General features: G+C 52.5%; 1 protein-coding gene across 1 annotated transcript; it reads right to left on the bottom strand.

Annotated features, from left to right (window-relative positions):
* Positions 1-166: 166 nt before the first annotated feature.
* VIL1 (villin 1) lies at positions 167-27,473 on the bottom strand. Its single transcript, XM_047773498.1, has 20 exons — positions 27,418-27,473; positions 21,432-21,517; positions 21,020-21,094; positions 19,750-19,946; positions 18,239-18,347; positions 17,965-18,075; positions 15,197-15,399; positions 14,991-15,069; positions 14,645-14,743; positions 13,820-13,973; positions 13,193-13,293; positions 12,961-13,098; positions 12,034-12,192; positions 10,466-10,645; positions 9,538-9,683; positions 8,208-8,352; positions 7,583-7,771; positions 5,962-6,030; positions 4,432-4,572; positions 167-453 (listed from the first exon to the last, which is right to left on the bottom strand). Exons 2-20 carry the CDS (start codon positions 21,504-21,506, stop codon positions 340-342), a joined length of 2,484 nt encoding a protein of 827 aa, XP_047629454.1. The 5' UTR covers positions 21,507-21,517; positions 27,418-27,473; the 3' UTR covers positions 167-339.
* Between the last annotated feature and the right edge of the window lie 436 nt (positions 27,474-27,909).

Here is a 27,909-nt window from a genome sequence, read left to right as displayed (position 1 = left end):
AAGCTAAGGAGGGTTCTTCCTAACTAATGTTCTGTAGAGTGGGCTGCTCTTCTAAGGAGAGAAAACTCTTGAACAGGATGGTTAAGAAGTAATGCAACACCTCAGGATAAAAACAATGCAACCACCTTCTTGAGAGCTGAACTTGGGACCACAGGCTTCTGACAGAGGCATCATCTTTCTGGAGGAATAGGATACTAAACAAAAGTGGCATCTCCACAGGCTGCTGCTCACAGGTACTATGTAAATTTTCAACTGGTATGTAGCACGAACACCAATAATAACAATGAAGTTCTGCAGGCAGGGTAGGGTACTATCTTAAGCCACAACTACTCTTGCTTCTCAAAATAGTCCTTTTTCTTTCTTGAGATTCTGTTGTTTCCATCGAGGCAGAGCAGAGAAGGCAGCAGGAGTCATCCCCAAGGCCTTGGTGAAATCTTCAATGGACAGGTGCTCCTAGAAGAGGAAATGGATCAGAGGGCAGAGGTCACATTCTTGCCAGAGTTTGCTTTGATGAGTCATAGCTGTGGTACCAAGTCAAATGAAGGGCAAAAACAGGGGCAATGTTGTGAGAGCCAAGAAAGGGATTGGGGTGGGTGGGCATGACATTTTGAGGTCCAAAAGATTTGACCCCTGAGTTAGTTGGAGCACTTTTTTTTTTTGGATCAGGGTCAAGTTCACACTAGCCCTGAAATAAAAATTAAGACATTTGGGGTTGCTTCTCTTTTCAGGTCTTAATTTTCCTCGCCAGAAAAATGGAAGTTTTTTGTTTGTTTTTTTTTCCCCTGGATTTTTTTTTTTTTTTTTTTTTGTCCATGCCTGTGGCATGTGGAAGTTCCTGGGCCAGGGGTTGAACCCATGCCACAGCATTGACCTGTACCACAGCGGTGACAATGCCGAATCCTTAACTCACTGTGCTATAAGAGAACTCCCAGGAAGAATTTCTTAAAGGCTAATTCTTCTTTGTAATCCTTTTATGGGGATGAAAATAATATTACATGTGAAACAGCCTTGGAAACAAGGTATCTTGTTCATCTGTCTTATCAAATAGTGACTTTACAGCTCTTTCTGTAAGCTTGGCCCAAAGAGTAAGCACTTGAACCCTAGAAGGGAGTCTGCACAAGTCAGTGTATAAGACCAAGTTGTTACAGGAGACACAGCTCTTGGAGCAAGAGCCATCACCCTTGGGAGGGGCTCACCGCCCTGTGCCCTCCTTTGCTTTGGGTGAAGTTAGAAGGCCGACTGCAAGGGGAGTAGGACAGAGCCAGTGTTGTCTAACTTCACGGGCTGCTGTAGCACTAACGAAGACCCTGACAGATTTGAATAGTCCCACTTTCAGGTAATGAAGCTCAAGTTCAAGAAAGTCAGGATCATCTGATCCCAATTCATGCTCCACTAACCCACATCCCTGAGTGAGTCCAAGGATCCTGTAAAAGCCTCTTGTCACCTTTCCCTCCCAGACCTGCCAAGTATATACTACTGTGCTCACAGGGGACTGCGTATTACCATTAGAGTTACCTTCATCCCTCTTGGCTTCTAGGTTTGTTCCTGGTTAAAAGGCAACATGTTAAAACCTCATCAGCCTTTTTTATTTCACTGTGAATGTGTCAGCAGTTAATCTGGGGGTTCTCATTGCGGCTTAGCAGGTTAAGAACCCAACTAGTATCCATGAGGACTCGGGTTCAATTCCTGGCCTCTCTCAGTGGGTTAAGGATCCGGCATTGCCGTAAGCTGTGGTGTAGGTTGAAGATGGAGCTCACATTCCTTGTGGCTGTGGCGTAGGCCCGAAGCTGCAGCTCCAATTCAAAGCCTAGCCTGTGAACATCCATATGCCACAGGTGCAGCCCTAAAAAATAAAAGAAGCAGCAGTTATCTGTGGGAGCAGGTTTTGCTTAGAGACAGTGGCAGGTAGCAGCAAAAGTACAGCTGAGGTGCAGGGGAAGATTGCAAAAGAAGCTAAGAAAGCAACAGAACAAATTCAGAGTCAAATTTTGCCTAGCTATCTTGAGTAGAAAAATTTTTGGATAAATGGCTTGTTGGAGTTCCCGTCGTGGCGCAGTGGTTAACGAATCCAACTAGGAACCATGAGGTTGCGGGTTCGGTCCCTGTCCTTACTCAGTGGGTTAACGATCCAGCGTTGCCGTGAGCTGTGGTGTAGGTTGCAGACGCAGCTCGGATCCAGTGTTGCTGTGGCTCTGGCGTAGGCCGGTGGCTACAGCTCCGATTCGACCCCTAGCCTGGGAACCTCCATATGCCACGGGAGCTGCCCAATAAATAGCAAAAAGACAAAAAAAATAAATAAAAATTTTTAAAAAATGGCTTTACTGGCTTCACTCATCCTCTGAATGATCATGAAGATTAGACAGCGAAATTCTACCTTTTCATTCTTGGCTTAGAAATCGTAACTGAGAGTCACCTTTCTAGGCCTTGAGTCTCTTCAGCCACAAGACTGAAATGACCTCTGCTTCCAGCTTGAACATGATTTACACTAGGTAAACTGTTCAGAATAGGCCAAATATTCTCCAGGCATGCTCAGGTAAGAGCCTCAAATTAAAGTTGTTAGAACTTTCCCAGCCTCCATCTCTGCTCCTCCAGGCACCAGAGGGGACAGGTTCAGGGTGAAAGCAGCAGGTTTCTTTTCAATCTTGGGCTGCTCTGCTACAAAGCATTGCCCTGGAGATTTCTTTTTTTTTTTTTTTTTTTTTTTGACTCCTGCACCGCACTGCAGAGAGCCCTGAACAGGACAGCTTCTTGTTAAACACCTGAAGGTAGATTTCAAGCTCAGATGAATCTGAAGCCCCAGCTCGCTAACCTGTCATTTAGAGGTTATGCCCTCCTGCCTCTGAGCATTCTTTGCTCAACGCTCCTGGGAGCCCTCCCCGCTCCCTCAGGCAGGGCCATCGAGCGCCTTGCTTTGGACACAGCTGTGGCTGCTGCGTCCTTGGTCTGCAGGTACCTTCTCTGTCCCACCCAGGCTGGCTCTGCAGCTTGGTTGAGACTTCTGGACTCTGACCGCTGAGCTAGATAACAGAGACTGCCCATCCCAGTGGACTTGTATCTTTCCACTGGTCCTGTTCTCAAACCCTGCAGTCCTGCCAGCTGATTACTGGCCTCACCCATGCCCACATCCGCCTCTCTGTGGTTTACTCATGGGTACTCAAACACTCAGATTACCTCTTGCTACTGCCTGCAGCCAGACCCCCCACCCCCACCCCCACCCCACTGTTGATTGTCATTAGCTACCTTTCTAAGCTTGGAGCAGCCAGAAAACTCAATCCTTCTTCCATTCTCCCCACTTGGCATGGAACCCACAGCTCTTCTGCAGGAATGCATACTACTCCCATAATTAAAAAAAAAAAAAAATCTGGAGCTCCCATTGTGGCTCAGAGGTTAAGAACCCAACATAATGCCTGTGAAGGTGCAGGTTTGATCCCTGGCCTCGCTCAGTGGGTTAAGGCATTGCCACAAGCTGTGGTGTAGGGCACAGATGCACCTCAGATTCCGAATTGCTGTGGCTGTAGTATAGGCCAGCAAGCTTCAGCTTCAATTCAACCTCTAGCCCTGGAACTTCCATATGCCACAGATTCAGCCCTAAAAAGAAGGGGGGGTGGTATTTTGTTCGTTTGTTTTGGCCATGCCTGTGGCATGTGGAAATTCCCAGGCCAGGGATCGAACCCATACCACAGCAGTAACAACATCAGATCCTTACTACTAGGCTGCCAGAGAACTCTAAAAATGTGTTTTTAACAAGCCCTTTTTGCCAAACTCTTCCCCAAGTGGTCCGCACAGATAGCAGCTGCAGCCACCTGATGGACCCTCTGCCAGTGAGGCTCCTCCCCAGCACTCCTCTGAGTCGCCTGCCCACCAAACATGTTTCAACCCGGATGTCTCCTGGGTGCCTCAAATGATACAGCTGCCACTAAACTCATGATTGTTCCCCTCTAAGCTTGGTCTGACCCAGAGTTTTTTATATCAGAAAATGACAGTTTCCTCCTCTCATGCCCTTTATCCAGGCATTACCAAGTGTCATTGATTTTACCCTCTATATATTTCTCTAAACCATCTCCTTCCCTCCACCACCACCCACTTGCCCAACTTGTGGCCACTGCATTGGCAACCTTCCAGTCCATTCTTCACTGAGCAACAAGAGTGGTCTTTTAAAAGCATACACCTGACACCCCCCTGCTTCACCCATAATGGATCCCCTCAACTTTTAGGATGGACACCACCACCCCCAGCCTGGTATAGAAAGCATTGCCCAGTCCAGCCCTTCCCCACTTCCTGACCCCAACAGCTGCCCCTCCCCAGATCCACACACACACACACACCCCTTGCAGTTTTGTCCCACCCTTTGCTTATTCCCTCCTGCTCCCTTCTCCAAGAATAACCCTCTTTGCCTGAATAATTCCTGCACCTTTCAGGAGTCTGACTCACCTCCCTCCTGCTGGGATCCACACCCTGAGGAAGCTCCTCTGCAGGCTTGTTCACCAGCTGCTCCAGGGGAAAGATGGGTAAAGGACCAGAACTGAGGTTGGTGTTAGCATTGAACACGTCTGGTTTAGGGTTTTTGATCTCCTAGGGAAGAAGAGGAAAACACTCTTAACTTCATGGTTTGTGGCTGCCTTTTTCACTGAAGTCAACAATGATCCTAGGGGAACCTCCTCCAAGAAGCCTTCCATGACGCCCACCTCCCACCGTCCACAAACAGAGGCACACACTCCTCAGAAGAACAGAGCACACCGAACTGGACCCAGGAGCTAACACTTGGTGGTCTGTATCCAACCAAAGCCAGCTGGCATAAGAGGACTGTTTTGTTCTATGACTTATGAACTTCTCTATGGCTACCCCCGGTATTTGATGTCTACTTTGGACGTTTATAACTCTTTGTCTTATCTGCTGTGAAGCTGTCATCAGTAAATTCGCTTAGCTTTGACCTATCTATGCTCACCTGCCCGTACCATCAGTCAACCAGTAAGGGTTTATTGAGTGCCACAGGATTCCCAGCCTGTGGGTAGGGCCGAGGAGCCATATGTTATCTGCTGATAAATCCTGCTGTTCTTGGGAAATTGCTTTCACATACTGGTTACATGTAGCAGAGGCCATTTGGTCTCATTTCCCCTGTAAGGCTGTGAACGTCTTTGATTTCATATTTCCACATGCTAAGCCTGCAGGCTGAGCACATTTCTATGAACTAACTGAAAGATCGAAGGAAGTTCTATCCTGAGAAAGGATCCCCAGGGTGGTGATAGTAGAGAAATCGTTATTTCTCCGAGTGAGGTCTGTGGGCTACCTGCAGCAAATTACCTGGGCCCTTTGTTAAAAACACATTTATTACCAGGTCTCAACTCAGTTCTGCAGACCAGAAATCTGGGGAGTGAGACCTTGGAATCTGCACTTTAATAAGATCTTCCCATACCACAGTTCCCCACCACCCAGACTTATGCATGATAACATTTGGGAACCTAAATAAATAAATAAAATTTGGGAACCATTTCACCAGGGAATGGAGGAGACAGAGTAGCTAGAGGCCTTGACGTTAAACAGCAAAAATGACTTCTAGGAGTTCCCATTGTGGCTCAGAGGTAATGAACCCAACTAGTATCAATGGGGACACCAGTTCGATCCTTGGCCTCGCTCAGTGGGTTAAGGATCTGGCTTTGCCGTGAACTGTGGTATAGGTCACAGATGTGGCTCAGATCTGGCATTGCTGCAGCTGTGATGTAGGCTGGCAGCTGCAGCTCTAGCCTGGGAACTTGATCCCTAGCCTGGGAACGTCCATGTGCTGCAGGTGAGGCCCTAAAAAGACAAAAAAAAAAAAAAAAAAAGAGGACTTCTACAAGAAGTGGGAGAAAATGGTGGAAAGGAAAGTAGAGGACCCTGGCTGGCATCTTCTCAAGCTTTCTCAGTTCCCATGGGTCTGACCATCAGCAGTGGCCACTGTGGGACCCAGCCACCTGTACTCACAGCAGTGATCTGGCTCCAGTCCCCAGAGTTTCCAAGCTCTGCCTTCAGGTCCTCATAGGATTTGGAGTCCTGCATGTAAAGTAAGTAGCAAATTAGAACCTGGGTCATGGCAAAGGAGACCATTTTTCTTCAGGCATTGGCTCCACAGCGATCCCCTGTCTCTTCACACCCAGGGCCTGGCAGCAAACATGGCACATTATGAGCTCCAATTATGCTGACTGAGCGAATGAATGATTGAGTGAATGAGTCAAAGAAAAACCAGCACAGATGTGGGGGAGACCTGCTAGAGCTGTTGTCCTGGGACACGGCCCTAGATCTGAGAAGTTCTGCCATCTAGATTTGCAGTCTTGAGATCTGTTTGAATCCATCAGTAAGACTAAGCTCATCAACCACTGAATTTTTTTAATGGGTTGGAGGAAATTAATGCAAGCTATTTCCTAAACTCATCTGCTTTGCCAACTTCATGTACCTAAAGCCACCTGGCCAACACTCAATCTGCCTTAGCCTTCCTCAGCCCTGCAGAAAACCCTTACTGGGTTTCCATGTTGAGGACTTACCCTCTGCTCCCCTCTCTGGGACCAGTTTAGGAAAATCCTGACCAAGTCTGATTCACTCTCCTTCAAGTAAGGACTACATGTAGAACTCATTTTGCTTTGAATTAATGCCAGGAGATATTTGTCTTTGGACATGGCCCTTTAGAATTGATGTGTTCCCTGAGTTCCTGTCATGGCTCAGAGGTTAAGGAATCTGACTAGCATTCATGAGGACTCAGGTTCGATCCCTGGCCTTGCTCAGTGGGTTAAGGATCTGGGGTTGCTGTGGCTGTGGTGTAGGATGGTAGCTGCAGCTCAGATTTGACCTCTAGCCTGGGAACCTCCATATGCCACGAGTGCGGCCCTAAAAAGCAAAAAAAAAAAAGAAAAAAACTGATGTGTTCCCTTTCATCTGGCCTGAGGACACACCAGTGCCGTCCTACAGATATTTCTGCAATGATGATGCAAATGTTCTTTTTCTCTGCTGTCCAGTATGGTAGCCACTAGCCCATGTGGTTAGTGAGAAATTGACTCTTTCATTTTAATTTTTATTAATTTGAATTTATATAGTACAGCTCTTACCAATAATATCCAAGAGTTTTGAGCTAAATCTAGTGCACAAGCAAGACACTGTAATTGGCCAAGTTTTGTTTTTTGTTTTTTGAGGGTTTTTTTGCTTTGTAGGACTACACTTGCGGCATATGGAAGTTCCCAGGCTAGGGGTCAAATTGGAGCTGCAGCTGCCCGCCTACACCACAGCCACAGCAACAGCAGGATCCTTAACCCGCTGAGCATGGCCAGGGATTGAATCCACATCCTTACAGATACTAGGTAGGTTCATTACTGCTGAACCACAACAGGAACTCCTGGCTGAGTTTTGATGGACTTCCTTTCCTCCTCCTCACCAGGGGACTAAATGGTCCTACTGCTGCCTTACATTTTATTCTAAGTCCCCTCAAGCCCCTTTACAAATATATCACAGGTTATCTGCCACAACAGACACAAAAGCCTGGGAGTCTGCCCTGTCCTCCCATGTGCCATGAAGAATGCGCTGGGCTGGCAGAACCAGGTGAGCTGGGGCCACTCACACTCCACTTGAAGGGATCCCAAGCCAGGAACCAGCCTGTGAAGGTGGGGGGCTCGTATCCTTGCTTCACCACAATGATGGGGGTCTCAGGGTCCCGGCCGCTGGGATGGGTCTTGAGATATTCCTGCGCCGTGATGGCTGCAGCTTTCTTCTCGTCCTCGTTGGCATTCTTCCCAATCCAGAAAAAGACCTGTGGAGCATCCCAGAGCCTGGTCAGTCCTTCCTGTCCTCTCTGGGCTCACGCAGGCTCAGATGTCCAGCAGTGACCCTGAGCCTGGACAGACCCCATCAGGCTTTGACTTTGCATCTGGAAATTGAGGAGGTTGGACGGATGCCCTCTACTTTGACATTCTGCCAGTGAGTGACTCCCAGCCTCTGCAGAACCAAAAAGACTCTCAAAAACACTCCTCGGCCACAAGAAATAGACTGGACTTTGGGAGAAGAATATATCCTGCCCTGCAACATGTCCCTCCCTCCCTGCCTCCTCTGTCTTAGTCTCCTGCTGTTTATAACATCATTGCTGGGGAGAACATGCACAGGAGCCAGGAAAACATCAAAAATTCCCTATCCCTAAAACCCTGAGGATTGAGATGGTGGGGAAGGAGGTCCCCAGGCCTCAGTCCTACCTGGTCCCAGACGTCTAGCAGGAACACATCATCCTCTTCCAAGTCATCCTGATTGAAATCAGGGATTTCCGTGGCCAGGAAGCGCCCGGTCTGGTTGGAACATTCAAAGAGCCGGGGAGTGATGACCAGGGTTTCCTCCTGCAGTCTGCAAGGGCAGGAGGAAGGTATGGGAGAAGAAGAATTGATGACACAGAACTCAGGGACTCCGACATGGAAAGCCCGTCTCCTGGGAAAAGGCACACGAAAGGTCCCCCCTTCTCCCTAGAGTCCAGAAATTCCCACCACTCTTCCAGGACATCCATTCCAGTGGCTATTCTATAATCCTGTAAGGAAGTTCTTCCTGATATCTTCCCTCTATCCCTCCTGCTGCTGCTGTAGTGCACGCCCTTTTGCATTTGAACTGGGGAACAGTGGATCATGGACCTTCTTTATTTATTTTTATTTATTTATTTTGTCTTTTCGCTATTTCTTTGGGCCGCTCCTGCGGCATATGGAGGTTCCCAGGCTAGGGGTCGAATCGGAGCTACAGCTGCCGACCTACGCCAGAGCCACAGCAACGCTGGATCCGTGCTGCGTCTGCAACCTACACCACAGCTCACGGCAACGCTGGATCGTTAACCCACTGAGCAAGGGCAGGGATCAAACCCACAACCTCATGGTTCCTAGTGGGATTCGTTAACCACTGCGCCACGATGGGGACTCCTGGACCTTCTTTAGAAAAAGAGGATTTGAGGAATTCCAGTCGTGGCTCAGCAGAAACGAATCTCACTGGCATCCATGAGCATGCAGTTTCAATCCCTGGCCTTACTCGGTGATTAAGGATCCAGTGTTGCCGTGAGCTGTGGTGTAGGTTGAAAAGGCGGCTCGGATCCCGTGTTGCTGTGGCTGTGGCATACGCCAGCAGTTACAGTTCCAATTTGACCCCTAGTCTGGGAACCTCCATATGCCTCAGGTAAGACGGGGAGAAAAAAGGGGTGGGGGGGATTTGCAGCTTGTGCTCCTCAGCATCTGGGGTCTGTAGCAGCATAGAAGGACAGGGGCTGATGGAACTCTGGAATCTTCTTTCCAAAGGGCAAACTCACAGCCCCTCGCCGCTCTCTTTGAGCTGGCTGCCTCCTGTGGCTATGAACTCCCTTTATTGGAAATAGCTCCACCAGGCCCCGGGCATTCATAGCAAGCATGCCCAGGAGGCCCCAAGGGCGTGGGCTGCCCCTCACTCATCCTGCACTCAAGCCATACCTGCTGCAGGCTCTGGGCTAGGTGGGTGTGGGTGCTGGGAGGCTCTACAGCCCTGGAAGGGGAGCTGGAGGTAGAAGGATGTGGGAGTTACCTCTTGGAGCTGGCATAGGGGGCCTTCCCACCCAGCGCCATCCAGAAGTTGGCTGGCTCCTGCCCTTCCACCACCACTTGCTTCTCGGTGCGGGAGATGGTGTCGGCAACCATCTTGGCCATCTCCCGCTCATCTCCGCTACAACCCTGGAAAAAGGGGGGGTCGGTCAGGCTGAGGGAGCCCATCTCTAGTGCCACCCGTCCCCCACCCCTCCACCACATTCACTGGCCCAGGGCTCCATTCACTGGATCAGGACCCCCTGCCCTCGGCATATGCAGGGGCAGTTCTCCCAACCTCGCCTCTGTCCTGGACACCCCAAAGGATGGCCCAGGAGACAAGAGTCTCCTTGCCGGGCTGGACAAGGCCTGCAACGGACTGAGAGTCCCCATGACAGAGAGAGATGGGGAGGTAGCGACAGGCACAGGGAGAGAGAGGGAGAGCCCGAGACATAAGGACAGACCAGCACAGGGTCAGCAGGGGTGGCCAGAGACAAAGGCAATGAGAGAGTTTTTGTTTTTGTTTTTGTTTTTTCATTTTTGGCTGTCCCCCAGCCAATGGAGCTCCCGGGCCAGGAATCAGATCTGAGCAGCAGTCACAACCCAAGCCACAGCTGTGGCAATGCCAATCCTTACCCCACTGTGCTGGACTGGGGAATGAACCTGCGTCCCAGCAGGCCCCCCAAGAGATCCGCTGACCCAGTTGTGCCACAGTGGGAACTCTGAGAGAGTTTTACTCAGACACAGAGGCAGAGCATCTGGATGCCCAGACCCAGAGCCGCGGAGGAGGGATGCAGGGCTCAAGGTAGCTGGGAGACCAGCCAGTAGGACCTGCCCAGCCAGAGGCTCCCGCCCTGACCCAGGTCTGCTCTGAGGCTGGGGGGTCCCAAGAGCCACGAGGGGAAGGAGAGGCTGCTGGACCCCGCACACACCTTTCCACACCACAGGTAGCAGCAGGACTGGGTCTTGAGGATGAAGACGTCATTGGAGTTGAGGGAGGTGGCTCGGGCTGGGACCTCAAAGGCCTTGGTGTTGTTGACGCTGGTTCCTCGGACCTGGAACAGCCGTGTGGAGGGCACAGGCTCCGTGCTGTTAGCCCGGGAAGTGCCTCCCTGTTGGGAGAGAGAGGCGGGAGCAACTTAGTAAAGATGATGTGGGATGAGAGGGCAAGAGAGGTGGGGCGGGTCTGTGCCCCCCAGGTCCTCTGATCTGCCGTCACCAGATTGGTCTTTCCAAAACGCTGCTCTGTCCTATAAAATTGGACTGTGATGATCATTGTACAACTATAAATGTAATAAATTCATTGAGTAATAAAAAAGGGAAAACAAAACAACAACAACAACAAAACGCTGCTCTGGTCATGGCACTCCCCTGCCCAAAACCTTCAGGGATTTCCTACAGCTTACAGACTAGAACCCAGCTTTCAGCCAAGGCCTCCGAGGAGGGTACAGACTGCTTTTCCACACTCACTCTCAGCTCTCTCCAAACCCTCCATTCAGCTTGGCCAGGCTTCCCACTCTTCCCCATGGGGCCTTTGTCCTGGCTGTGCCCCCTGCATCGCATGCCCTCAAATTACCACAGCCGAGCTCTCGGACTCTGACCCCCGTGTGAAGCCCTCCTCCAAGCCCCCTCTCCCCCCGTGTGCTCCATGCCTATTTGCAGGTTACTGTTTTTGGCTCCTCTTTGATGGCACCTTGTGTTTCTGGCATTTAACCACATGGTGCCTTGGGCTGTTGGTTCACTGTTTGCCCAGCAAGATAGTGAACAGCATTAGCATGGCATTCTTGTCCCTGCTTGGCACTTTGCCAAGGGCTGTGTACTCGCTAAGTACTCAATAAACATTTTATTACTTAAAGGAATGCAGGAGATGGCTATTTCATTATGTCTGAAGGCGCCAATGAACTTTGGAGAGACAGGTGCATCATTGGGCAAATCTAGTCAGATTAACTGTTTTCATGTAGAGGAGCTAAAGAGTTGGGGTGTAGAGAGAAATAGTACTTGTACATGCTCACTGTTTATTAAATATATATTTAAACTACTGAATAGTATCTTTAATTTTTTTTTAAGAGCCGCACCGTGGCATACGGAAATTCCCTGGCTAGGGGTTGAATAGGAGCTGCAGCCCACCGGTCTACACCACAGCCACAGCAATGCAGAATCTGAGCTTCATCTGTAACCTACACCACAGCTCACGGCAACACTGGATCCCCAACCCACTGAGCAAGGCCAGGGATTGAACCCGAGTCCTCATGATTACTAGTTGGGTTTGTTACCGCTGAGCCATGACAGGAACTCCCTTGAATGGTATCTTATTACCAGTTATTAATAGTATTTCTATTACCAGTTCAACGTAGGCGATGGAGCCACAAACAGTCCTCTCCCATGAAGAAAGCGCTTCACCCCATCCCCGCCCCCACTGCATGGCCCCTTCCCCACCTCCTGGACACCCACCTCGCCTCAGCTATGGGTACTGCCAGGCACCTCCATCCAGCAGCCATACCTGGTAGACCACCATGCGTCCCTTGAAGATGGACATGAGGTGAGGTGGCTCCTTGCCCATCGGGACCTGGATCTGAACTGGTTCGTTGTTGTATTTCTGGTCCAGGATGACAGCCTGATAGGCTGAGGCTGTGATTTCATCCTGGCTGGCTTGACTGCCCTGGGGATGAGCAGGATGGAAGGAGTAGGATGGGGCCAGACCCGATTCGGACTCAATCCCCAGCCTCAGCCGCAACTCCATCCCCAGTTCTGACTAGTCCCAAACCCAAATATCTTCCCCATCGAGCCCAACCCTGGACACAGCCAAAATCCCCACCTGCTCAGACCTCAGGTCTTTTTTTTTTTTTTTTGTCTTTTTGCTATTTCTTTGGGCCGCTCCCGCGGCATATGGAGGTTCCCAGGCCAGGGGTCGAATCGGAGCTGTAGCCCCCAGCCTAAGCCAGAGCCACAGCGATGCAGGATCCGAGCCGCGTCTGCGACCTACACCACAGCTCATGGCAACGCCGGATCGTTAACCCACTGAGCAAGGCCAGGGACCGAACCCGCAACCTCAAGGTTCCTAGTCGGATTCGTTAACCACTGCACCACGACGGGAACTCCCAGACCTCAGTTCTGATCCCGGCACCCAAGCATCTCTATGCTCCCTCATATCTAGACACGGAAACCCACAGTCAGAGCAGGTGAAGGAAATGTGTAAGAAGCCATGGACGTTGAAAGGGACTTGGAGAACCAAAAGGGAAAAGGGTGGTGAGTGGGGGGACTCAGCATCAGTGGGCTCTTACAGCCAAAGCAGTCCCAAGACGGAAAAGGGGTGAGCTCCCCATCAGCAGAGGTATTCAATTCAAGGGTGATGGCCACTTGGCAGGAGTATAGCGGAGTAGGAGCTGAGGTGGATGTGCTCTGGACCAGGTGCAGGGGTGGTGCTCACCTGCCAGATGTAGAGCAGATAGTGCTGCTTCTCGCCGATGAGGTAGGTGTAGAGCAGCAGGTAGCAGTCACCCCCATAGAAGTGGCCCACCCACTTGGACTCCACAGGCACCAGCTCTAAGTTCTCAATGCGCCAGATCTGGGCAGAGGTGGATGGTAGCAGGCTACTGTGAGGTCCAGGACAGGCTCCACCAACCTCTCCACCCAACACGTCCTCCCTCCTCTGACCATACCTCCACCTCCCCGCTCCCGTCGTCAACCATCTTCTGCTGGGCAGCCACCTGAGGCTGGACATGCATGGACGTGGCATCGAACTTCACCTGCTCCACCTTGGCTGGAGTGAGGAGAGAATCACGACACCCAACATCGCCAGCTGTGCTCCCCCAGCTTCCCACAACAGCCCTGAGTGGGAACTGTAATTCTTGGACCCATTTTACAGATGAGGAAACAGAAGCTACAGAGATGCAGTAGCCTATCCAAGGTCACACATCTAGAGAGTGGCAGAGTTATAATGTAGAACCTTATCCTCCTCTGGGGGCTTCCCAAGGGAGCCAAGGGAGGGACAAGACATTTTTCCCTCCCCCAGGGGCCTGGCACGGAGCTTGCCCTCAGCAAATACTGTCTCACGAGAGACTGAAGCTGCCTAGGTTCCGGGGAGACCCAACCCCATTCCGCATGAAAGGCAGGTTGTTCCCAGCTCCTTCTTTGTGACGCCTCTTGAGTTTATCCAAGTCCCTCTGTGTCCCCACCCCACCCAGAGCCAGGGTAACAGTGTGGATGGAAGAGGCATTTGGGGGAAGGAAGGCGGGAAGCAGGCCTGGTGCTCTCCTGGCCCCACCCCACCTCAGGCCAGCCCTCACCCACGGAGCCCACAGTGTGGGTTTTGCCCAGGCCTGAGGTCTGGTTGGGCACCGTCCACTTCTGGAAGAGCTGCTGAAAGACGGCTGACTCGGCCCCGTCATTCTGCACCTCCACCTGCGTGCTCGGTGGGTACTGCTTCGCTTTGATAAAGTTCTGGAAAGAGAAGAGGGTGGCTGGGGCTGGCGCCCTCCCCCACATCCCACCCCTGCAATGCCAGCCAATGCCTGGCTCTAACCCCAACGAGACCCAACCCCTAACCTACCCCAGTTGCAAGCCCAAATGAGAATCTAAGCCCAGTCTCAGTGCTGACCCCAAAGTTCACCCTGCTCTGACCCCCACCCCAAGGCCAAAACAGATTTCAAACTTGGTGCCACCTCCAACTTACTGAATCTGACCTCAACCCAGAATCTAATACCAACCCCTAAACCCACTTCTGACCTCCACCTCCAGGCCAGATCTGACCTGAACCTGACCCCAGCCCCCATCTCCAACCTTGAACCCAAGCCCCGGTCCAACGCTAATTGCCAGCCAGTTAGGGTTACTGACTCCAGCTCCTGCCATGACTCCAAACTCTGACTTGCCCTTGGCCGCAGTCCTATGCCCTGACCCAGTCCCCTCTTAATAGGAAGGCCAGCCCCCATCCCCCTGCCAAGCTCAAGTTGGGAGCCTATATCCTGGGCAGGCCCCCAAGTTGCAGAGAACCCCCAACATGGCTGCTAAGCCTCTGCCCTGTGCTGTGCCCAGGTCCAACCCCGCTGCCCTCTCCCTGCTGGAGTTGGCTTCTCTGCCGTCTCCTCCACGTGCGCCCTGGCACCCAAGCCCACCAGTGCCTGGTTCATGGCCTCCTTCTTCTCCTGGGGATTAGCATTCTTCCCCTTCCACACGTAGATCTTCAGGCCCCCCTGGTCCAGGATGTAACAGTCCTAGAGGCGGGAGAGAGAGCCACAGGGTGACAGCATGAGGGTGCTGGTGATGCTGGGCTAGGGACTGCAGGCACAAAAAGTCACTTGCCCTCCCGCTAGCCCCAGGCCCCTGGTGCTGCTTCTGGTGTGGTGTGTGTGTGTGTGTGTGTGTGTGTGTGTGTGTGTGTGTGTGTGTGTGGAGTGTGCAGGGGTTGGGTGGGGCGGGCGTGATGCAAGTTGCGGCTGGGGGACTTTCAGACCCTCTCACCTCGTGACTGAGTAGGTCCTGTGTGAGTGGCCGTGTGGCCACTTCTCTGACCACCACCTTTCCCTCGGAGTCAGACACGCTGCAGGAAAAAGGTGCAGGATAGATGAGGGGGAGTTCCCCGGCCCCTCGCTCGCCCATCTGGGGCCTCCTCCCCCAGAAAGTCCCCCAGTGCCAGGAGGAGCTCTGCCCAGCCAGGCACTACTCACTGGTACAACTTGAGGGCAGCTTTGAGCGCCGGCTCCACCACTGTGTCAGGCACAGCGGCCTTCAGCTCCCTCCGCTGGCCCAGCACGTAGTTCATGATCTCCATCAGCTGAGGGGACGCCTTCTCGTCCTCCCCGTCCACCACGCCCACGTATGTGCGCCCGCCCCGCTCCTGGTCTCGGATCTCCTTGGCCAAGGTCATGCCCTGCAGGGAGGGCCCCGACCCATGAAGGCTGGTGGGCGAGAGGACAGAGCCTCGTCCACCACCCCAGCCACACCAGGATTGCCCAGCCCCCCACAGCAGCCCTAAGGGGAGGCACCTGAGGGGGGACCAGGCTTTTAAGATACAGGGGAGGAGTCTCAAAACATAAAAAAGGGAGCAGTTTTCTCAGTTACTTGAGATGCTGCCTCCCTGAGCTTGAAGTCCTAAGAATGTCCACTGAATAAAATATACTTCTTGGAGTTCCCATCGTGGCTCAGTGGTAACGAACCTAACTGTATCCATGAGGATGTGGGTTCGATCCCTGGCCTTGCTCAGTGGGTTAAGGATCTGGTGTTGCCTTGAGCTGTTGTGTAGGTCACAGATGTGGCTCCAATCTCTCGCTGCTGTGGCTATGGTGTAGGCTGGCAGCTACAGCTCCTATTCAACCCCTAGCCTGGAAAATTTCCACGTGCCTCAGGTGTGGCCCTAAAAAAGCAAAAAAAAAAAAAAAGAAAGAAAGAAAAAACAAAAAAAAACCCACCCCCCCCCAAAAAAAAAAGAAAGAAAGAAAAAAAAAGGATGTCTTCGAGGAAACCAGGCCCAAACCCACAGGAAGAGCATGTTTCTTAGAGAGGATTGTTGGACCTTCGGTTTTGACATTGTTGGAAATCTGTAATTTTTTAAAATTTTTTTTTTTTTTTTTTTTGCTGAGCGAGGCCAGGGATCGAACCCACAACCTCACTGTTCCTAGTCAGATTCGTTTCCACTGTGCCACGACAGGAACTCCCCTATAATTTTACTTTACAGTTTTGGATAAAAGGTGAGTTTGCAAAGATCACAGCCTTCGGTCTCTTTGCCCCAAAGCCATGCGCACACACATGTGCATACACACAGCCTCAGATTTGCTCACACAGACACACATGCAGCATACTTCCTCATACACACACACACACACATATTCCTCACACACAGCCTGGCTCACCCTCCTCCGCCCAGCACCTACTGTTCGAGTTACTGGCTTTTTCACCCCTGCCCCCTTCTCCCTTCACTCCCTCTGGTCCAATCATCCAGCTCCAAGGCTTCTATGCAGGCCCATGTTTTCTGTCTCCAGCTCGGCTCTCTGCTCTCACCTTATTTATCCAGCTCCCGTGATCACCCCATTTGAAGATGTCCCAGGAGTTCCCATCGTGGCTCAGTGGTTAACAAATCCGACTAGGAACCATGAGGTTGCGGGTTCGATCCCTGGCCTTGATCAGTGGGTTAAGGATCCGGCGTTGCCATGAGCTGTGGTGTAGGTTGCAGATGTGGCTCTGATCCTGTGTTGCTGTGGCGTAGGCCGGGGGCTACAGCTCTGATTCGACCCCTAGCCTGGGAATCTCCATATGCCATGGGAGTGGCCCAAGACATGGCCAAAAAAAAAAAAAAAGAGTGACTTTCAATGGCCTGCCAGACACTGACAACAAACCCCAATCCTCTTGCACAATCTTCTGGCCACATGACTTGCCCTATGAGGCCTGACTGCCCTCCTCCCCAAGTCCCCCCAAGTCTCTATCTTGTGCTCTGGCTGACCTGGAAGGTTCCCCACCAGTTGCTTCACTCCTGCCTTAGGGCCCCCTCCTCCCCACCCCACCCACCTCCTCCCAGAAGCCTTCTTAGAATCCCCAGAGCACCCAGCACCCCACTCCCTACCCCTCCCTTCTCCCTTATTCCCTTCACATCCATTTCCCCCAACAGATAGCCAACCAGAGGCCAGATCCAGGGCAGAGCTCTGCCCCTTTCATTCACCACTGGATCCCCAATGGCACAGCGGGGACTCGTTAAACCTTAATGGATGTCCTGCTGTGTAGCACAGTGCACTATACCCAGTCACTGTGACACAGCATGGTGGAGGATAATAGAAGAAAAAGAATGTATATATAGGAGTTCCTGTCGTGGCTCAGTGGTTAACAAATCCAGCTAGGAACCAGGAGGTTGCGTGTTCAATACCTGGGCTTGCTCAGTGGGTTAAGGATCTGGCGTTGCCATGAGCTATGACCTATGGTGTAGGTCGTAAGCTGTGCTGTAGGTTGTAGATGCGGCTTGGATCCCGCATGGCTGTGGCTGTGGCTGTGGTGTAGGTCAGTGGCTACAGCTCCAATTAAACCCCTAGCCTGGGAACCTCCATATGCCACGAGTGCAGCCCTACAGAAGACAAAAAGGCAAAAAAAAAAGAATATATATATATTATGTATGTATGGCTGGGTCACTTTGCTGTAGAGCAGAAATTGACAGAACATTGTAAATCAACTATAATTTTTTAGAATATCACCAAAAAAAGAAAGTATAAAAAAAATTAATGGATCAGCCATCGTCCACACACGCAAACTCCAACACACATTCCTCTCCCCATACACACAGAGCCTCAGATCCACCTTCAAACACAGCACCCTAACAGTCAGGGGAGAGAGGCCTGGGGAAATGAGGGCCAGTTCCGGGCATGGCACAAGTCTGGCAGGTTTGATGGAGCGGGGGAGGCCAGGTGCTGGGTGCGGGAGCAGGTGGGCAGGGTGGCATCTGGGGAATGGTTACCCTGAGTCTCTCCATGCGGTTACTCTCCGGCCCATTCCACTGGATGATAAGCTTGCCGAGGTCCAGGAGGAAAACATCCCCACGGTTGAAACTTTTCCAGGACATCTCCACCTGGGGAGCCACGGGGCAGGCGCAGAGCCCACTCAGACCCCACCCGTCAGCCATCAGCTCATCTCACCCCTTCCCTGTCCCTCCCACCTCCTCAGCCTCTGCCCTCCACCCCGACTGGGAAGGGGGACTGAAGGCCATGCCCAGGGCTCTAGTTGATGCCCACCTCTCCGGCCACCACGTTCCTCTTGCCCTTGACGTGCAGCAGCCGCTGGATGTCGTAGGAGTTCGTCTCCACCTTCTTCATGCCAGAAGCTACACCCCCTTTCCGGATGCTGTGAAGAGAGATGAGCTGACCCAAGGGAATGGGCTGGGGTGTGTGACAGGCCCCCATCCCCCCCAGACCCTGGGTACCTGGCTGCCACAGGGGCCAGCTGGGCGCCAGGGTTGGGATGAGGGTGGTGCCCGAGGTGCCTAGGGCACAAACTCCAAGGGGTACTCATTCTCAGGGCCAGGTAAATGCAAGATCCGGTCTATTGCCTTCATTGATATGACCCTGGCCTTACATGAGCACCTCCTTGGAATCTGCACCCTAGATGCCTCCCTCACCTCACCTTAGTCCTCGCTGCGCTGAGAGGCCTGCAAAGATAGGTGTTTGCTAACATGGTCTCGTGACAGGATGGGGCAGGACTCTGAGGACAGGGGGTGGAAGGGAAGGAAAGAGGGGAGATGCTAAGGACTGAATTGGGTCCCCTCCCAAACTCAAATGTCGCAGCCCTATCACTCAATGTGACGGAATTTGGAGATGGGGCCTTTGGGAGGTAATAGGTTTACAGGAAGTCATAAGGGTGAGAACTTCAGAATTAGCTGAGTGCCCTTATACGAAGTGACACCAGAGAGCTTGCTCACTTTCCACCATGTGAGGACACAGTGAGAGAGCGGCTGGATGCAAGCCAGGAAGAAAGCCCTCACCAGCCACCAAAATTGTCAACACCTTGATCTTGGCTCTCCCAACCTCCAGAAGATGAGAAAATTCATTTCTGTTGTTTAAACCACCCGGTCTTTTTTTTTTTTTTTTTGGTTTTTGTATCTTTTTTATTTGGTTGTGGCAGTCCAAGCAGACTGAGATGGGAGAAGTACCAGCTCAAATGCCCAAAGGTGTGGACTTCTGCTGTGAGTGTAGAAAGAAAGAGAGCAGGACAAAAGGGAGGGGTGGGGACTGTGGCTCACTGGAGAGATCCTGGCCTATCCTATAAGTCAGTAGCAACTTGGCTCCTGATTGCGTGTTTCCATGGGAAATGCCTGCAGGCCAGAGCCTGAGACTCTTCAAGAGGAGCTAGAATTCAGAATTTTGAGTGTAAAAGACCTCTTTAGAGAAAGCAGCAGTCATAGGCCCAGTGGCCAGAGGGGAGCCTTGATCTGATGACCTGGACAGACTCCTTTGGGGCTGAGCCCTCCAGAACATTCAATTAAGTGTTGATTTACAAAAATTCATGGTACACAGAGTTACTGAATTCCAGAATGGCCTCTGGGGCAGCCACTCACGGGGCTGAAGACCAAGCACAGGGCAGCAGCAGAAATGGGGGCGGAGAAGTGAAAAGGTGAACAAAAATTACACTCATGGGCTCTGCCCACAGCCTTGGACTCCCTTCCCCGTCCCAGGCCTGCCCCGCAGGCTCAGGTGTCCCTCCCTTGCCCTGGTTCCACGCCCCAGCCTATATCAGCGCCCCTCCATACACGATGCCCTGTTTGAAATAGCCTCGGAAGGCCTCGCTCTCGTTGCCCTGGACCTCGCGGTGCTGGACAGCCCGGCCCTTCAGATAGTCGTCCATCTGAGTCGTGTAGATGGCAGCTGCCCCTTGCTCATCCTGGGACGAGTCCTGGCCGATCCAGTAATGAATGTCATAGGACAGGTTGCTGCCCGTCTTGTGGATCTAGGAAGAGGGCATGTCCAGTGTACCCGAGGCCCCAGGCTCCCACAGCCCTCTGCCCACCTCCCTTCTTTGCATGCTCTCCCCTACTCATGGGGCCTGGGCCACAGGGGAGCCTGGCACGGGGGAAGGTCATGGGACTGGTGGTCAGGAGCCCTTGGTTGTGGCCCCGGTTCTGTCAGACTCTGCAACATGAGGCAAGTGGCTTCCCTCCAGGCTTTGCTCATTTCATCTTGAGATAACTTCAACTATGGCAGCATTTCCCAAAGTGGTGTGCACGGACCCTCAGAGGTCTGGGAGGGGATTGGGGGGTATACAAGCAGGTGTATGTATGAAATGATTGTGGAAATATTTTATAGCTGCTTTCCGTTTGTGACACAGGGCATTGCTTTCCATTCCCAATAACGATATTAAGTTTTTAAATACATGGATTTAAGTTTTAAAAGTGAATCAATAGGAATTCCCATCGTGGTGCAGCGGAAACGAATCCGACTAGGAATTCTGAGGTTTCGGGTTCGATCCCTGGCCTTGCTTGGTGCGTTAAGGATCTGGCGTTGCTGTGAGCTGTGGTGTAGGTTGCAGATGTGGTTCGGATCCCAAGTTGCTGTGGCTGTGGCCTAGGCTGGTTCTAGCCCTGGGAACCTGCATATACCGTGGGTGTGGCCCTAAAAAGCAAAAAAAAAAAAAAAAAGGTTAATCACTATAAGGGAAAATACAAATGCATTTATAATACAGGATGTGGAAGAAACCAAGGTGAAATGAAGTTGATTGTGGATTTGGGGACTGTGGACTCAAGATAGGGTGACATCCAACTACCTCAGAAGATCTCTCAAGACTGTAAATCCACGATGCCACCTCAGCTAGGAGTTCCATGGCCCAAGGGCAGGGAGAGCCTCTTACATCGCTGATCCTGCAGAGCTACCTCTAGGCTGGGCACCTGGGCACACCTAGGGAATGCTCTCCTGGGGTGAAGCTAGGCTGCAGTTCCTATTGCCCCCAGCATCAAATTTCCTCCCTGCTGCTACCGTGCACTTTGCCCTCTGCCCAGCCCCCTTCCCAGCCCACCCCTGACTCACAGCCAGGACTATGTAGCAGTCATTGTCGAAGAAGCTGCCATAGGTGCTGGAAGAAACAGGCACCATCTGCATGGCCTAGAGAGAAAAGGGGGGTCAGAGGGGTCGATCCCCCAGGACCCCAGGCTTCCCTGCCCCTCTTAACCAAAAGGAGTATTGGGAGAGGCAGAGCCAGGAGGAGGAGGGCATGTGGAAACCGACAAGGAGAATGGATGTGAGAAGGGGAGGAGGAAGAGGAGCAGGAGGACGTGGCCGATGCCTGAGGAGGGGTTGGGGATGGCACCTGGGGACAGGTACCAGGGGCTCACGTGCAAGCAGGGCCAGATGGAGGACTGTCAAGTAATCCCAGGGCTCTTACTTCCCTTGGTCCATCCCAGACCCGCAGAGCCCGCCTCCCGCCCAGGCAGGCGCTCACCTCTATCCTCCATATCTGCAGCCCGGGCGTGGTGACATTGAGGGAGCCTTTGACCTGGGCGTTCAGTTTGGTCATGGTGGATGAGCCTGTGGGAGAAGTGGGGTCAGAGCAAGAAGAGCTGGGTGCACCTTGGGTTTCAGCTTGCTCTTCCAGTGCAGCGCTCACGACGGTGCCAGGAGACCACGGCCTGACTGGCAGAGGGCCCAGCCTCCAGGCTTCCCATCCAGCTGTGATCTTGTCCCTCTCTGGTACAAACACCCACCCTGACTCTCTATCACCTGCTGAAAAAAGCCCTGACTCCTTAGCCTGACACTCCAGGCCCTTCTTGACCTAGCCCCAAACAATTTTTCTTACTGAAAAAAAATGTTCTTTCTTTTTAGGGCTCCACCTGCAGCATATATAAGTTCTGGGCTAGGGGATCGAATTGGAGCTGCAGCTGCCAGCCTACGCCAAAGCCACAGCAACGCCAGATCCAGGCTGCATCTTTGACCTACACTGCAGCTTGCAGCATCACCAGATCCCTAACCCACTGAGTGAGGCCGCGGATCAAACTGGCACCCTCATGGATACTAGTCAGGCTCTTAACCCGCTGAGCCACAATGAGAACTCCCTGAAAATTTTTGATCAAAACCATGTCTGGTTAAAAAAAAAATACATGTATATGGAGTTCCCATCGTGGCACAGTGGTTAACGAATCCGACTAGAAGCCATGAGGTGGCGGGTTCGATCCCTGGCCTTCCTCAGTGGGTTAAGGATCTGGCATTGCCATGAGCTGTGGTGTAGTTTGCAGACACGGTTCGGATTCCGCGTTGCTGTGGCTGTGGCGTAAGCTGGCGGCTGCAGCTCCGATTGGACCCCTAGCCTGGGAACCTCCATGGGCCGTGAGAGGGGCCCTAGAAAAGGCAAAAAGACAAATAAATAATTAAAAAATAAAAATACGTGTATCATACAGTGGGTTAAGGATCTGGCATTGTCACTGCAGTGGCTTGGGATTCTATTAGCATGGGTTAGATCCCTGGCCAGGGAACTTTCACATGCTGTGGCTGCAGCCAAAAAAAAATAAATTAAAAAAGAAAGGAAGGAAGGGAGGGAGGAAGGAAGGAAGAAGGAAAGAAAGAAGGAAAAACAGAGAAAGAAAACAAAGAATAAATAAGAGTTGCAAAATGTATGCACCCACCCAAAAGAATTGAAAAAAAAAAAAAACCAAAAACAGGTGTTCAAACAAAAACTTGTACATGAAGTTCATAGCAGCTCTATTCACAATAACCAAAAGGTGGAACAACCAACCCAAATGTCCACCAACAGATGAATGGATAACAAAAGTGGTCCATTCACACAATGGAATAGATTCAGCCATTAAAAGAAAAGAAGCATGATACACGCTACAACGTGGATGAGCCCTGAGTACATTATGCCGAGTAAAAAAAGCCAGACACAAAGGCTACATATTGTATAAATGCATTTATGTGAAATATCCAAAATAGGCAAAATAGAGATAGCCAGCAATTAGTGGTTGTCAGCGTCTAGGTGGGAGGGGGGAATGGGGAGTGACCCTAGTGGGTATGGAGTTTCCATCTGGGATGAGGAAAAAATTCTGGAACCAGAGAGTGGAGATGGTTGCCCAACATTGTGAATGTTTTGAATGCCGCTGAATTGTATGCTTTAAAGTGGTTAAAATGGTAAATCTTATGTGTATTTTACCACAATAAAAAAGGGCATGAGGCGTTTCCGTCGTGGCTCAGTGGTTCACGAATCCGACTAGGAACCATGAGGTTTCGAGTTTGATCCCTCGCCTCACTCAGTGGGTTGAGGATCCAGCATTGCTGCGGCTCTGGAGTGGGCTGGTGGCTACAGCTCTGATTCCTAGCCTGGGAACCTCCATATGCCGAGGGAGCGGCCCAAGAAATGGCAAAAAAAAAAGGGCATGAAACAGTTTCCTGTTTCTTGCTACCCCTAAACACCCTTCAGTAACAGTTCTGGTGGCACACAAGAGGTGGACCTACCAAGGTGGAGCCATGTTTTGTTTGTTTAGGACCGAATCCCCAGCATCTAGCACTGCGGGCCCTTTGCTGAATGGGAGGATGGGCTGATGGATGGATGGGTAGATGGATGGGCGGGTGGGTAGTTGGGTGGTTGGGTGGCATGTGGGTGAAAGTGATTGAGTGGAGGAATGGATGGATGGATGAATGAATGAATAAATCCTTCTACCGTGAACCACCCTCTAATCACTAAGCTAAAAGAAATCTCTCAAGCTTCTTTTATGGTATCTTTTATGGTTCTTCTCCTTTGACCTGTAGCTGTGTTCTTCATTCCAGCTACTTACTCATCAGAGTCACCTTGGGAGCTTTTAAACAACACTGATGCTCTGATGCTCAGCTGTATCCATATCTCTGGAGATTCTGATTTAATTAGGCCAGGGTGGGGCCCAGGCTTGGGCCTTTATTTTCTGCCTTTTAGGAGGTGGGGCATAGGTACTTTTAAAACTCCCCAGTGATTCCACTGAGCCAGGGCAAAGAGCCACTTGTCCTCAGTTCTTCGTGTCCCTGGTTTCCTGGCCCTCCCCACCAGGCTGGAGGCCACCCTACTCCCCACGGAACCTACCACTTTGGCCAGCACAGAGTCATGCTCTGTAAACTCCTTGAACTGGTGAATAATGAATGAAAGGTCATGCGGCCCCCACCTCAGTGCACTGACAGCTGGAATCTATCTAATCTCTCCTTGCACCTTGACTCTGAGTCACCTCTTGGAACAATGATCTGGCCTTTTACTGCTGGTAAACTCCTTCTTCTGAGTCCAGAGGGGTGACCCCTCTCCCTGGCTTTCTGGAACTTGGGGGCAAGGTCTCCCTGCCCAGCCTCTGATTAGCAACCCCACCAGCAGGTCAGGGCCACCTGTCAATCACCAGAGCTGCGCTTGTAGGAGCCCCATGTGCCTGGGCCCTGTCTGTTGCCCCTGCCGGTCAGGGCCTCCTCTATGAGGTATTTCTTTCCTTTCTTTCTTTCTTTTTTTTTTTAGGGCTGCACCTGCGGCATGTGGAAGCTCATAGCAATGCCAGATCTGAGCCACGTCTGTGACCTACACCACAGCTTACGGCAACACTGGATCCTTAACCCACGGAGCGAGGCCAGGGATCGAACCTGTGTTCTCATGGATACTAGTCAGGTTCATTAGCTCTGAGCCACAAGGGGAACTCTCATGAGGTGTTTCTTAACCAGCAGAGACCCTGGGGCTCCCAGGACTCCGGGTTCTGTAGAACCAATTTGGATACAAAGGAGGAAAATATTTTCTGTTTTATCTCAATCACCACCTTCGCCCACATCCCCCTTTCCACCAAAACAGATTGATACTCACTAGCTGTAGGATCAGGGGCCGTGATTCCTCATCTATGAGGTGGGAGGTCGACTAGGTGATTGCCACAGCCCACCCCCCCTCCAGAATGTGTTCTGAATCCAGGAGGGAGCAGCAGGAGGGATAGAGGGTAGACCAGATGAAGCCCTTCTTGCCCATCAGAGCATCAGAAACTCAGGCAAGCAGGGGCTTGAAAAAGCTGGTGCTCTCCCTCCCTAGTGAGAAATGGGGACTGGTGACCTCCCGGCAGCCTGGACAGGGACGGGCGTGGGCGAGGGGATTCTGGGAGGGCAGCCCTGAGAGGTGGACTCATACTCCAGCAGTGCCCCCTTGGGTACCTGCCAGCTGCTCCCGCCCCATCCATGCTGGACGGAGCACAGGCCTCTGTGCGCCCCCCACCCCCGCCCCGAGGGGCCTTCCCAGCTTCTCATCTCTACTGGGAGGAATAGGGGTCCCACCACCAACCACACAGCCCTGGGTTTGGCTGTGTGATATCTTCTCTCCACCTGAGGTCACTGGCTCCCCCCTGACTCCTGGTCCCCTCTCTTCCCTGTCCCCACCTTGAGGAAGGACACCATCACTCCCTGACCCCAAAGTCAGCCATCAGCGTGGCATCCTGGACCCCTCCCTCTCCTGCCCTTCTATCCACCTTCGCGCCTCTCCAGTCTGCCTCTAGCACCGCCGGCAGCTCCTCTGCCTCTAGTGACAGCCAGCTGCCTGCTGCTCCACTCCGCCTCTCACCGTCCCCTTGTGTCCCATCTTTCCCCTCTCATTTTCCTTTCCAGTGCCCTCTCCAACTTTCTTCACTTGGCTCTTCTGGACTCAGTTTGGATCTCATTTCTTCCAAAATGCCTTCCCAGGGAGTTCCCGCCATGGCGCAGCGGGACAGGTGGTCTCTCTGGAGCACTGGAACACAGGTTTGATCCCTGGCCCAGACCAGTGGGTTAAAGATCCAAAATCGCCGCAGCCACAGCTTAGGTTGCAACTGCACCTGGGATCTGATCCCAGGCCTAGGAACTCCATATGCCCCAGGGCGGCCAAAAAAAAAAAGCACAACGAGATACTTTCCCAGAATCCTACAGCTAGAGGTAGACCAGGGACCCCTCCCTCCTCAGGGACCCCAAGGCGTTCTGGATGGATACTTCCCTTGGTCCCCGGACCATGTGGCCATGAATGGATCCGTTTATCAGTCTGCGTATCTGTTTATCAGTTGGGGAGGTCCCTGAGGTCAAACCTAGATGTGTTTGTAGCTCCCAGCCCCTGGCACATAGTAGGTGCTCAATAAAAATACATTTTTTGGGAGGGAGTCTTTGGGCCTCACCCACAGCATATGGAGGCTCCCAGGCTATGGGTCAAATCAGAGCTGCAGCTGCCAGCCTACACCACAGCCACAGCAACACCAGCTCCGAGCTGCATCTGCGACCTATACCACGGCTTGTGGCGATGCCGGATCCTTAACCCACTGAGCGAGACCAGGGATCGAACCTGCATCCTCATGGATACTAGTCAGGTTCGTTTCTGCTGAGCCTCTACGGGAACTCCCTCAATAAATATTTTTAAAGCTTAAAGATTCAACTGCAGAATAAAAGGGATGGAACTTCTTGGGGGCCCTGAAGGGAGTTAGGGTCCTTGCTGCCCCAGGTCGCATCTTTCCTTTCATTGCTCTATTGTCCTCGGAGTTCCGGCTCCAGAGAGCCCTGGAAAACCGTCGCTGCTCGAAGTCCCTAGCCACGCGGTCTGAATGGGACAGCACTATGGTGGTCCCCGGACAAGGACACCCCCCGTTTTGTCAGGCCCATGAGAGCAGAGGGAGCAGACACATCCTAGCCCTCAGCCTGCAGCCTCCATCTCTTCCTGACCTGACACGGCCTGCACTGCCCTTCTGGGAAAAGGGTGGTCAGTACGTCCCAAGATCCTGATGGAAACTTGGCTTCTACCTCTCCAGCCACTCCCCCATTTCAGCTGAATGGGGCCACAGTGCCTGGTGAGGTGAGGGGACGGGTCCTGGTGGAGGAGAGATGGGGCGGAGGTGCCTGCTAAGGTGGCCCAGTGTGGACCGGGGCCGTGCGCCCTGCTGCCACCAGCCCCCCTCTGCACTTGTCCATTCAATCCCAGTTGGCTGTTGCTCGCAGCCTCGTCTCCAGGAGACGAGAGACTTGAGGTCCCAGGAGTGTCGAGGGAGTGGGGACCCGGAGAAAGACACTGTTTCAGATGATGAAGAAGGGGGCGAAGAGAAGGTGGGGGCGGGGGAGGAAGGGGAGAGTGAGGCCAGGGTAAGTAGGTAGCCCGGATGGCCCAGGACTGGAGAGTTTTGAATCTAGAAATCCTGTGACTCCAGATTCTCCCAAGGCCAAGGCAATCAGGGATGGTTGACACCCAAGGTGGGGTGGGGGCTGGCAGCAGGTGCGGGTCTGAAAGGACAGTTGTCTGAGGTGGAACCTGCACGGTCCTTCCCTGGAGGCCCAGGAAGACGCACTGGGCTCCCTGCCCTTACCAGACACTTCAGGGCACCGAGCCTCTCCCTCGCACCAGGGCCAAGGAGCAGCAGGAGGTCCCTGGCTGCCCACCGGAAGCAGGGGACCCTGTTCTGTCCTCTCCCACCACCTATGGTTCCCATGTGTCCCCACGGGTGCCTTACCTGTCTGGGGGAGGCAGCTGCCACCTGGGAGATCTCAGGAGTTGTGGCAAGCTGGCTGGAGGACAGCGACCTTTGTCCCCACCCCCCCTCCTCTAGGAACTGCCTTCACCATATAAGGGAAGATAGGGCCCCAGAGAGAGAGAGAGAGAGAGAGAGAGAGAGAGAGAGAGAGAGAGAGAATGGGTGAGGGGGTGGGGAGGCAGGTGCCAGCCTGGTCCCTGGGAGCCAGGAGCCCAGCGGCTGCCTGACGCCCAGAGGCCATGCGCCCCACCCATGGCACTGAGAGAGAGCCCCGGAGGGTGCGATGTGTTTCTGCCCAGGACCCAGGCCCCCCGTTGCAGGTGAACGGCACCTGCCAGGAAAGGCGGGGTGCCTGGACCCTTTCTCCTCCCAACCCAGAGGAGCGGGCTCCAGAGTCCTCCCTCCTTCCTTGGGGGAGTGGCCCTGGGGTGGGGGAGCCCTGGACCCAGGGGTGCAGGGCCAGGGGTTCAG

This window comes from Phacochoerus africanus, chromosome 3 (assembly GCF_016906955.1).
Source record: "Phacochoerus africanus isolate WHEZ1 chromosome 3, ROS_Pafr_v1, whole genome shotgun sequence".
NCBI lineage: Eukaryota > Metazoa > Chordata > Mammalia > Artiodactyla > Suidae > Phacochoerus > Phacochoerus africanus.
Note: the sequence above shows the minus strand (reverse complement) of the source record. Positions and strands in the feature narration are given on the sequence as shown.

Excerpts from the sequence above, each read along its gene's own strand:
- VIL1 (XM_047773498.1), bottom strand. The coding sequence starts at position 21,506 with ATGACCAAACTGAACGCCCAGGTCAAAGGCTCCCTCAATGTCACCACG. Across the intron at positions 10,646-12,033 it reads GACGCATGGTGGTCTACCAG|GGAGGCACTTCCCGGGCTAA; the intron begins GTATGGCTGCTG and ends CTCTCCCAACAG. Across the intron at positions 8,353-9,537 it reads CCCTATGCCAGCTCCAAGAG|ACTGCAGGAGGAAACCCTGG; the intron begins GTAACTCCCACA and ends CTGCCCTTGCAG.